This window comes from Pseudochaenichthys georgianus, chromosome 5 (genome assembly GCF_902827115.2).
Source record: "Pseudochaenichthys georgianus chromosome 5, fPseGeo1.2, whole genome shotgun sequence".
In the NCBI taxonomy this organism is placed as follows: Eukaryota; Metazoa; Chordata; class Actinopteri; order Perciformes; family Channichthyidae; genus Pseudochaenichthys; species Pseudochaenichthys georgianus.
Window position 1 is genome coordinate 22,020,823 of NC_047507.1, and position 11,820 is coordinate 22,032,642.

Sequence of the window (11,820 nt, forward strand, 5' to 3'; positions counted from 1 at the left end):
AGAGTATATTGGCTTTTCTTAACCGACTATTTGTCTTATCAGATCATGTAGATTGCTCTTGCATGTTATTGCCAAGTAAAAAACAACCAGCCAGACTTTGTTCATGAGTGGGATGCAGGATCCAGTTCCTTCATGCAACTTAAAGGTAAACAGAAATATCAATGGTTTAAAACCCTTCAACTTGTCCCTAACAAACAAAGATGTATACTATATTACTATAAGGAACACCATGTTTTCATAGTTTGGTACAATTATAAATGTGCTGCATGTTAAATGCAATTATTTAACATGTGTCAACATGGAGCCGAGTGGTATACTGCTTGGTGGATATGTTTGGAAATGTAATAGAGTAGAAGTATAGAGTACAATAATATTAACAAACTGACTTGTAGTTATTATATCACTGGCTACAGGTCATAGTTTGGTTAAAAGCTATCAAAGTGTGTGATCTTAATGGTGAATATTCAAGATATTGAATGTGGACAAATGAATCGAAGCTGTTGATTGATTTTCTCTGGAGGAAACGTTTACGCTTTTATTTTGAAATAACGCGACTTGACCGGAAGAACTTTTTTATTACTGGACGTTAGACAGCAGTCAGTCAGATAAGTTAGATGTAGTTTATGCAGCGTTTTGGAGCACTTTTATATTGGTATTAGTCTGAAGGCTGTTTATTTACACTGCTGAGATAATCCATTTAACAGTCGTTTCAGTTTTCGCGGTGAGCTGAATAACTCCGTTACGTTTAGCCGCTATGTTGACACGACAGGGAGGATTAGCAGTGAAGTTAGCAGTGTCGAGACAATTAACAGACTAGCCAGCTAGCTAACGATAACACCAAGGCCAGGAACTGAAGACCATAACTGCTGTTATCAGTCGTGTTTTTTGTATATCCAGAAGATTATTGATATGGCGTTGTGGTAGTCTTGCTGCGATAATTGTTGGCAGCATTTTGGTGTGGCTAGCTGAGCGGAGAGAGATACAAAAACGTCGAGGCAAAACCTGGCTCAGCTTTCGCTTTTCAAAGTTGATGTTTCCTGTTGAAATGAAGTAACTGCGAGATCACCCAGCTGCTATGGTGTCTGCAATACCACTGGTGAGTTTATTTTTAACTGTTTGTTTCTTTTAAGTTTGTCTGTCGAACATGTCTTGACAATATATACAGAATATTCAGGTAACAGCACAAGAGGAGCTGAATATGAGGAAACAAAAAGACAGTTCTTTACAAACACGAGAACACAGACATTTGGATATTCACATGGCAGTCTCAAGGACAAAAGTTGTACAAATAATAAAACTGGGAGTGGCGCCTGATACTTGTCACCAACGTTGGGCCATTGTAGTGAAACTCGTGACGTGTATAAGTCTTTCTCCCTCATTATCTCACCCAGCACCTGCCTAGTTGAACGACTGACAGACAGAGAGACACCGGTCCAGCATGAAAGCCATTGGGTCCAGACTGTCCTTCTGCGCGGGTTTCGCTGTGGGAACCCTCACTCTGTACGTGTTTCTGCGGCAGGTGTGGTTGGAGAAAATGTTGTCAACAGAGCAATCTGATAAATTCCTTGCTGACAACCAGCAACAGTTAAATGACGAAGATACGAAAGTATGGAAGAAGGAGAGGTCTGCTCTTTTCAACCTGAAACACCCTCATCATAAAGGTACGCCACATGGACGTTGTATGTGTACAATAATGCAACGACTTTTTTTTTTAGCCAAACCATATTGACTCACTTTATCAGGTTTGAGCTTCCTTGTTCTCAGCCTGTAGGCTGATAGTAGCCTGCTCTGTACATTCTGTCCAGTTCTGTATTACAAAACTGAATTATTCTAAAGTAAAGAACGATATTATTGTAAAGTCTAGCTACAAAGTATTTTATCCAATATATTTTTTACAAGGCCTGCTATTTTTCTTGTTTATGCACTTAGGAAGCAGCTAAAGTTATCAAAAAAAGTCTACTAATACTCTAATCTGCACTCCTGTAACAAACACACTAGTTTAACTTGTAGCAAAACTTCTAAGCTGATTTGTATATCCATTTGTTATTGTATAGAAATTAAAGATTGAAAGTATCTTGACAGAATTCTCCAATATTTTTGTTAAAGTAATAAGAACCCCTCACAAATAAGCTCCCCAACTGCATATTAATGTTTATATGTCCTTCCTAGGTGAGGACAGCAGCATGGCCGATGAGCTATACAAAAAGGTGCGTATTCTTTGCTGGGTGATGACTGGACCCACGAACTTGGAAAAGAAGACTCGTCATGTGAAGTCCACGTGGAGTCGACACTGCAATATTTTGATCTTCATGAGCTCTGAAGATGACCCGGACTTCCCCACAGTGGGCTTAAATACAAAGGAGGGTCGGGACCAACTGTACTGGAAAACGATCAAGGCCTTCCATTATGCCTATGAGCATCATGCCCACGAGGCGGATTGGTTCCTCAAGGCAGATGATGACACCTACGTAGTCGTAGACAACCTGCGGTGGATTCTTGCGAACCACACGCCAGAAGAGCCAATTTACTTTGGCCGAAGATTCAAGCCCTACACAAAGCAGGGCTACATGAGTGGAGGAGCGGGCTATGTGTTGAGCAGAGAGGCTCTGCGGCGATATGTCGAAGGATTTAAAAGCAAAGTGTGCACTCACACTACCCCTGTAGAGGACCTGGCAATGGGGCAGTGCATGGAGAAAGTCGGGGTGCTGGCAGGGGACTCCAGAGACTCGTCACACAGAGAGACATTTCACCCATTTGTCCCAGAGCAGCACCTCACCTCCAAGTTTCCTAAGAGCTTCTGGTATTGGAGCTACTGCTACTACCCCATCACTGAGGCAAGTGCAGCAAACATTGCACAATTTCTCCTTTCTGTTTACCTGGTATCACACTTGTATGACGCAACTTCAGTTCTACTAATGTTTGAAAGGATACTAACTAGGGATGCACGATATTGGTTTTTTGAAACCGATACCGATAACTTCCTGCTTCTCAAGACCAATACCGATAACCGATAATAAAAATAAAAATTACGCCACTAATTATTTTAACGCGATTAACGCATGTGTATTTTTTTTCCACGGCCGCCCCGTAGCTTCAGAGCGCATCGAGTTTAAAATACCATCTACAAGCTGATGCTGACAGCCCTGCTCCTGCCGCCCGCTTGTGGCAGACCACACTTCCACGCTCACCGGCAGGCACCGACTGGCCATCTGGAGGACCGGGAGGGTGTGTGTACGTGTGGTCCGAGCGAGCAAGAGAGAGACCTTAGTGCATTGTTGTTGTTAGCATCTGGTGCTAGCTAGCTGCGCTAACGGATATAAGGAGCCGTTTAAATGAAAACAGAGGAGCGCTCTATCCACACAACTGCGCCGAGCACTTGACTTGATGCAGGAAGCAGACAGCGGGACATTGTAGGAGAAGTCAGCACACTCAGCAACATGATTGCAGCGTCCAGGCTGCTCCGGTTCGAGCATATGCCTTGAGTTGCACATAGCTCCAACGCGCGCGCGCACACACACACACACACACACACACTGTATTGTATTATTGTCTTCGTACGCTGGCGATGTTTCAGGTGACTGAATTGGGCTTATCTTTCTTGGTAGTAAGTAATAATGGTTGTTGCGGTTGTGAGCTTGTAGACCCGACATATATAGGTTTAAAGTGCTCATGTTCTTTTGCGCTTGTTTTCATAGAGCTGGTTGCTTATTCCTTCCGCAAAAACTGGCAACACCAGTGGCTGCAGCGTTAACACTGCATGAGAGGAGGAGAGACAGACAGAACACTACCATTTGCATGCGATCATGGTACTTTAATGTTAAATGTATAGAGTATATTTGCCTTACATCATTTAAGTATGATTGACATTGCAAGTTGGTATTATTCAGAAGCAAAATAATTAAAAAATGTAAACAAATCCCCCCAAAAAATCAGCTTGACGTCATAGGATCGCCGTAATTTAGAAATGAGATCGCATAGGTGTATGAATCGAGATCACGATCTTTTTTCGATTAATCGTGCACCCCTACAGTGTATCCAGTTTGTCCACATTGAGATCAGATCATGTTCTCATTCATAACACTCCGTTCGATGTCTCACTATGGGATGCGCCTCATCGCGGAGCAAACAGAAGCATCAATCTCATTACGCCAATCCTGATTGGCTGGTGATCTTGACGTCAACGTCAGGGGAAATCACCCCCTATAAGTAGCTTGCGCCACGACGCATGCGTCATTCAAACACCTCTTCTCGCTTCAGAGCACATCTCTAATGGTAGCCGGGCTAGCTTAACAGTCCACAGACTGAACCAAAGCTAATTTCGGTCGACAGGCGTTAGCCGGCTACCCTATTCTGCCTCGCAGAAGAGTACGATACTAACACACCAGTTAGTATTATAGTCAACCTCGCCGTTCTTCCTCTGGAGTTAAGGTAAGGTTTTGACTTCAAGTTAGCAACACACCAGTTGCTAGCTTGTGTTTTTTCCCCTCACTGCCGACACCACGGTAGCGAGGACACTTTTTTCTTCTCTCTTCCGCGTAGGAGAAAAGGATTACAGGAATATTACCATACCAGGTAATATCCTTGAGAGAAAAAGACCCACGCTGTCCTTTTCCCCCCGGATTAAAGACAGATCGGTAAACACTTTTTTCTCGACGTACCTGTTACGAGCGGGCCCTCTCCACGCCTCACGGCGAACGAGATGGACGCCTCTCTCCCTCACACCAGAGGAGTCAGGAATTCGGAGGCTCGGCGCTGCGGTTGCGGGTTGAAAGTGTCAGGCACAGACTCACACCAGATCTGTTCGTCCTGCCTCGGGCTGGAACATGCCCAGGAGGCCATCGACAACCCCGGCTCGTGCGGACATTGTGCCCGCCTCACCGTGAAGAGCCTCCACCGAAGGTTAGCACAACAAGCTAGCCTGTCGGGACGGGACCCCCTCATGTCCACTGATCTGCCGACCGGCAAACAAGACACAGGGGCGTCTGCCGCAGAGATGGAGCCCCTCACTGCGGTCTGGGGCTCACCGACAGCGGCACCCGCAGAACCGGAATCCCGCGTCATATCAGGCCGAGATCCGGTGGCGGCAAGAAACGCGGGAACAGGGCCCCACGCTATACCAAGCTGGGGCTCCCGGCTGGACCTCACCAGGGTTTCACCCGCGGAAGATGTCCTGGAGTTAGACTACATGGAGGACGAAGAGTATACCTCTGAGTTCCTCCTGTCTGACTCGGATGAGCAGGAAGACGACATCTTCATGTCATCGGCTCAGGCTGCAAAGCCGGGAGCGATGGCTGCTCTCCCGGGCGATAGCACACCAGCTTCGCCCTGTCTCAGTATGGACCTACAAGCTGTGTGTCAGCGCGCTGCGGCCAGACTAGACAAGTTGGCCGAGAAAATCTCCGGTTCCGGCTGCAGCTCAGGCTCAGCCAACCCAGAATTTCGGGCCAGCAGTCGAGGAAGAAGAAGCGAGCGGTGTGACAGCCCCTCCTTCTCCCCTCCGTGAATGTGTTCCCGCCGCCTCGAGAGATGCCTAAACGCCATCCTCAAGTCCGCACAAACACATGTCACACGTTGGTTGATTCCTCTGTCATTAAACATTTGCCGCTGACGCATCCAGGCTTCAGGCCGAGGGCGCAGCTCAAAAAAATGAAAAGGAAATCAATAAAACCAATAAGCAGCCCGCCAATTTTCTCCCCTTTAGAGAGCAGCTACGGAATCTCTCAAAAGGCGGATTATTGACGGGTCTGTAAAGGCACCACCGCCACGCGCAGTGCCGGCTGGAGGTGTAAAGGCACCACCGTCACACGCATGCGCAGTGCCGGCTGGAGCCGTAAGCGTGACATCTCAGCTGGCTCTAAGGAGCATACAGCAGGAGATACTCACGACACCCAAGCTGCCTCGAACTCTGCTCGGTTTAAAACACCGAAGACGCAGAGGTCGCAGCCCATCCAGAGTCTCCAGCCCAGGCTGGAGACAAAGGCAAGTTGGTCAAGAAAATCTCCGGTTCCGGCTGCAGCTCAGACTCAGCCAACCCAGAATTTCGGCCAGCAGTCGAGGAAGAAGAAGCGAGCGGCGTGACAGCCCCTCCTTCTCCCCTCCGTGAATGTGTTCCCGCCGCCTCGAGAGATGCCTCAACGTCATCCTCAAGTCCGCATAAAACACGTCACATCTTTGTTGTTTAAATAAACCATTTTCCGCTGACGCATCCAGGCTTCGGCCAAGGGCGCAGCTCAAGAAAATGAAAAGAAAAACAATAAACAGTCCGTTAACTATAAATCCCCTTCTGAGAGCAGCTACGGCCTCTCTCAAAAGGTGGATAATAAACGGGTCTGTGAAGGCACCACCGCCACGCGCATGCGGAGTGCCGGCCGGAGCCGTAAGAGTGACATCCCAGCTGGCTCTAAGGAGCATACAGCAGGAGATACTCACGACGTCTGCCTGGGCTTCTCAAAACAGTTATAATTTATCTGTTTTCACAAACCCAGAGAGAGTCAACCCATATTCTGGAGAGAGAGGTTCTCTCTCTCCTAGAAAGAAGGGTTTTATCTATAAAGCCCACCGAGCGGAGTCAGATTACGGAGGAAAATGTCCTCGTAAAGCACCCGCTCAACATGGGCCTCATAATAAAACTAAACCCCGAACGCCACGGCGTACGGAGAGTTTTGGTTATTATGAAATGCGTAGTGGCACTACACCCGACTTTTCCAGTGCGTCCAGTGGCATCAGCTAAACGGGTCAGTGATATCCATGCACTGTCTGTACATCCCTCATGCACTCAGTTCGCCCCAGGGCAAACGATCAATCAATCAATGTTTATTTATATAGCCCAATATCACAAATGTTACATTTGTCTCAGTGGTCTTCACAGTGTGTACAGAATATCAGTATGACAATACGACACCCTCTGTCCTTAGACCCTCACATCGTACAAGGAAAAACTTCCGAAGAAAACCCAGTTTAAAGGGAAAAATGGGAGAAACCTCAGGGAGAGCAACAGAGGAGGGATCCCTCTCCCAGGACGGACAGATGTGCAATAGATGCCGTGTGTAAATTGAAAAGATAATACATTTGCAACATAGGAAGTCCATATGTTTGGAAATGCATGTGTGTATAATAGGAAGATGAATCCACGAGGATATCCATCCAGGACCGATGATCCAGGACCACAGCCACGACTCAAGATCCAGCGCTCGCGATCCAGGACACAGGACCGCAGGATCATCCATGACTCCGGATCCCGGCGTATATATACACCAAAAAGAAATAAATGTGGGGAAGCTGGGTTAATCGGAACATGAGAATACACAGGTACAGACAGAGAGAAGGAAGAAGTAAGATGTCCCCCGACAAACTAAGCCTATATCAGCAAAACTAGGGGCTGAATCTAATCAGCCCTAACTATAAGCTTTATCAAAAAGGAAGGTCTTAAGCGCACTCTTAAAAACGGATAGGGTGTCTGCCGCCCGAACACAAACTGGAAGCTGATTCCACAAATGTGGAGCTTGATAAGAAAAGGCTCTGGCTCCCATTGTACTTTTAGAGATTCTAGGAACAACCAACAACCCTGCATTCTTGGAACGCAAACCTTTACACCAAAGGTGGTTGGTTCGTGTACCCCGATTGACATTGAGGCATTTCCTCCGCAGCTGGTTTCCTCCGGGGAGCAGCAGCAGGATCTATTGTGTCCAGTCCGGGCTTTACACACATATATGGACAGATCAAAAGAGCTTCGTCTTAATGACCAACTCTTCGTGTCCTGGGCTAAACCTCACAAGGGTAAGCCTGTTACTAAGCAACGACTATCCCACTGGATCGTGGAGGCGATTGCTTTGGCCTATCCGAGTCAGAATCTGCAAGCACCTTCGGGTCTCACTCGACTCGGGGCCTGGCTACATCCTGGGCTTTGTTCAAGGGTGTTTCCATCCAGGATATCTGTGCGGCGGCAAGCTGGTCTTCGCCGCTCACTTTTGTCCGCTTTTACAGGCTGGACGTCTCCGCTCCAAGCGTGGCCCGAGCAGTGCTGGGCACCTTGTTGAGTCGGGACTCCACCTGTTAAATTCTGGTTGATCGGTGATCTTCGAGATAAGCTCGTCTGGCAATACGGGAGCTACAATATCCCATAGTGAGACATCGAACGGAGTGTTATGAATGAGAACTATAGGTTACTTACGTAACCCCAGTACTCAGAGTAACATGAAGTGAGATGTCTCACCAGACGGCCCTCCTTGCTATGGTGAAGGCGAGAAGAGGTGCTTATTTTGAATGACGCATGCGTCGTGGCGCAGGCTACTTATAGGGGGTGATTTCCCCTGACGTTGACGTCAAGATCACCAGCCAATCAGGATTGGCGTAATGAGATTGATGCTTCTGTTTGCTCCGCGATGAGGCGCATCCCATAGTGAGACATCTCACTTCATGTTACTCTGAGACCTGGGGTTACGTAAGTAACCTATAGTTTTCCCTCTTCCTGCTACTGCTGTCAGTTCTTTTAGAGGAAATGTGGCTGCTTGAAGTGCAGTGTTATGACATTTTGGAGATTCACCGTCCAGCACTAGGATTATTTATTTTTTTGTTCTTACTCTAACTGGATATATCTGGATAAAAACATGCTGTCATAGAGAGTTTTGACCTTAGCATATTCTGTGGTCAAACTGTATGAGCCACAGTAACAATGAAAGCCACACATTCACCACAAGGCTTTGAAATCATTGAAAGTTCTCAGTGTTGTAACATTAATTAACTTTGGTCTGTGTCTCTCATACCAAGACATGTTGGGTACTTGTATTTCTGGGAATTTGGCCATTTTGTGGGGCGTAACAAAAGTGCTTGAACATCTGATGTTCAAGAAGGTGTGGAAACGATATGCAATGTGATATTTATCAATTGTGTTGACAGGTACTTTACTTCAGGTAACACCGCTCATAAATGTGGTGATTTGTCTCCATAATCTTTCATAACCACATTCTCTGTTTCCTCCTCAGGGTCCAAACTGCTGCTCGGATGTGTCCGTGTCATTCCACTATGTAAATGCATTACATATGTATTTAATGGAGTACTACACATATCACCTGCGTGCCTATGGCTACAGATACCGTTACCAGCCCCCTGTCCCGCTAGGATACAGTTTTTCAGAGTCAAGTTTGCTGGGTGCTGCAGAAAGTAAAGAAGAACTCATTTCCAGGGAGAAAGTAATGGTGGAGGGGGGCGATCCGTCCAATACTGACAAGAAACAGGATGCAGATCCTCTTCCTGCCGTTCTGAATGTTTCTGGTTAATACGAAGGTAAAAAAACAGTCCATTTAGATTTAAAATGTCCCCAAATACGAATGCGTTGCTGATGGACTGCTCTAATGTGAATTGTGCACAAAAGACTGGTCTTAGGGATACGAGGTGATTTATGTCTTTTAAATTAGTTTTCTGTTTTTTTTAGGTGTTTTTTAACGTTTTCTTTTTAAATTTGGAATAGCTTTCTTTAAACTGCTTTTATTTGGAAACTTACTAAAGCACTTTTTTAAACCACGGGAACCTGGAATGGGAACCAAGTATTTCACAAAACCAGTTCATTCAAATTGTTCCCATTGTTTTACCCTTGACTATTGCAACCCCGGAAGACAACCTGTTCTGACACTCTCTGCAGCAAGACATTGGTTTGGGGTTGTTTGACTTCATTGATAACTATCTGCCTTCGAAGACAATGAGACCCAATTATATGTCTTATGCTAACAAGACAGCTATTATCATACATATTCAATTACATTTAAATCCAAGTGCCTCACCTTGTACAATCATTCAAACAAGTCTTTTGACTTTAGGTTAAGGAGTTTCTTTGGAACAGAACCGTCACAATTGGTTGCCTCCCAAACTTGTTTCACGCTGCATTCAAGTGTTATAGAAAAGGAACAAGAAAACACATGACACCCGTCCCAAAACCCCACAAACTATAGACATAAAGTTAACTTCAACAGAAGAGCAGTTTAGTTCCTATTTCTCAATGGCTAATTAACATGCATGATGTGACCATGATGTTTTAAATGAATGGTCCACAGGACGAAATGTAAACAGGCCAGCCAAAGATTTCTCAAAGAGGGATGATGTCAGACTGAAGGCAGGCTGGTCAGAATGTAGGTGTCATTATGAGTAATAAGGAAGTAACGAATCCGGGTGCTTCTTGTTTGTTTCTAACTGTATGTTCATTTGATTTTAAACGTTCATGATGTGTGTGTGTTCCCGACCTTGTGTTAGTTTGACCTAAATTCCATCTGTAGTGATTGGATCTCCTTCACAGCACAAGGAAGCAGTTTGTCAAATGTCTTTCTTTTATGGAATGAAACCATGTTGCACACTTATCTACCCGTGCTCCATGAAGCTGTCAGTGGATACACACACACACACACACACACACACACACACACACACACACACACACACACACACACACACACACACACACACTTCACAGTTCCCTTCATCTCCCCCAAAAGGACTCATCAGCTTGTGCCTTGTAAATGTGGGAGTGTATGAGCCGTCAGCAGCACTGTGACTGTACCATGATGAGAGTGATGCTTTCAGATGGACGATAGTTTTCCTGAATCCTTCCAATGTAATGAGCATGGCCTTTGTGCAAGCCAGCGATTACTGTTCAAGATGCCGCTTTTTGGAAGGGACACTTTTAATGTTTTGTTTTAATTTCATCAGTTGTGAATTTCTTTTCCAATGTTGGGTGGACCAGCTTTGTTTTTTTTAGTTAGTACATTGTGTATATTTAACACTATTTTTACCAGGTTCTTTACTACTTTGTAACCAAACAATTAATTAAATTGGGTGTGTGATAAAGCAACTACCAAATACAGAAACTGGCTTCAGGAATCAGGCAGGATGCAGCGATGATTCGAACAGAACAACTTGTCAATTTATGAGAATTAAATGCACTTTTGAGTGTTTATAATAGTGTTTTTAACCACTTAAACTTCGTGTAGTCCTTCACATATTAAGATACGAGGTATTTAATGCCTATCAACATGCCTTTTGTACGTGTTTACACACCTTCTGGACATGAGTACACAGCATGTTCAGTTTTCTTTATTTTAAAATGGACCTGTCCAGTTTAAACCAAATCAACATGGTATTCAAAATGGCACCCTTTAAAAAGAATTTGAGATTGGTGCTCAAACCTCCACCTCTGGTTTCTGATGCTAGTAATTCAACACATTCAGTCCTTGACAATCTACTACATCTAAATTGTATCCAAGGGAAAGGTGTACATTACTGTATTTATATTTGAAAAGTATTTATGTTGCTATTGGAGTCTTAATTGAGTCGACACAGTTTAGTGTGTAAATGATTTTGTGAGAGTGTCAGCACATGAGATCAGTGTGCAGTATCATTTTCAATCAATGGTACTTTAATCACTATAAATAAATGCATATTTGATTGTACATTTGTTCTGTATTACTCTACATGATATTACATCTCAGATCATTTTCCAGTGACGGTAGAAATGAATTCTTGCATGGTTAATATAGGACTTTCAAGGTGGCGTTACATGTCGCACTGCAGAAAGCGTTGACACCCGAGTAGAGAGAGCGAGATCAGAAAAAGGTTCAGCAATACATTTGTTTTTCTCATTTATCTGAATGGAAAGTGTTAAACAGGCGCTTACCTCAGCCTACTGTAGTCGAGAGTTGAACTGTTTACCGCTCCTTATCTGTAAATAGTCCTTGGAACACGGAAACGCTTTTCCTTTTGCACACGAAGAACAGAAATGTGTCACTCGTTGTCAAACACAGATAACTCTTATAGCCTTGAAACCAGGGGTCGGCA

The 11,820-nt window shown here is 44.9% G+C and overlaps 1 protein-coding gene across 2 annotated transcripts; it reads left to right on the forward strand.

Moving 5' to 3' along the window:
* The first annotated feature begins 571 nt into the window (after positions 1-571).
* Positions 572-11,435, forward strand: c1galt1lb (core 1 synthase, glycoprotein-N-acetylgalactosamine 3-beta-galactosyltransferase 1, like b). Of its 2 annotated transcripts, XM_071203139.1 has the most exons (5): positions 572-1,096; positions 1,392-1,661; positions 2,170-2,834; positions 3,092-3,231; positions 8,982-9,127. In XM_071203139.1, the coding sequence occupies exons 2-5, from the start codon at positions 1,439-1,441 to the stop codon at positions 9,025-9,027; spliced, it is 1,074 nt and encodes a 357-aa protein (XP_071059240.1). In that variant the 5' UTR covers positions 572-1,096; positions 1,392-1,438; the 3' UTR covers positions 9,028-9,127. The 2 variants fall into 2 exon arrangements, with proteins under 2 accessions (XP_071059240.1, XP_033938752.1); XM_034082861.2 differs by lacking the exon at positions 3,092-3,231 and having other exon boundaries at positions 8,982-11,435.
* Positions 11,436-11,820: the final 385 nt, after the last annotated feature.

Coding starts and splice junctions, on each gene's coding strand:
- c1galt1lb (XM_034082861.2), top strand. CDS start 1,439: ATGAAAGCCATTGGGTCCAGACTGTCCTTCTGCGCGGGTTTCGCTGTG. Junction 1,662..2,169: donor GAAACACCCTCATCATAAAG/GTACGCCACATG, acceptor TGTCCTTCCTAG/GTGAGGACAGCAGCATGGCC. Junction 2,835..8,981: donor GCTACTACCCCATCACTGAG/GCAAGTGCAGCA, acceptor TTTCCTCCTCAG/GGTCCAAACTGCTGCTCGGA.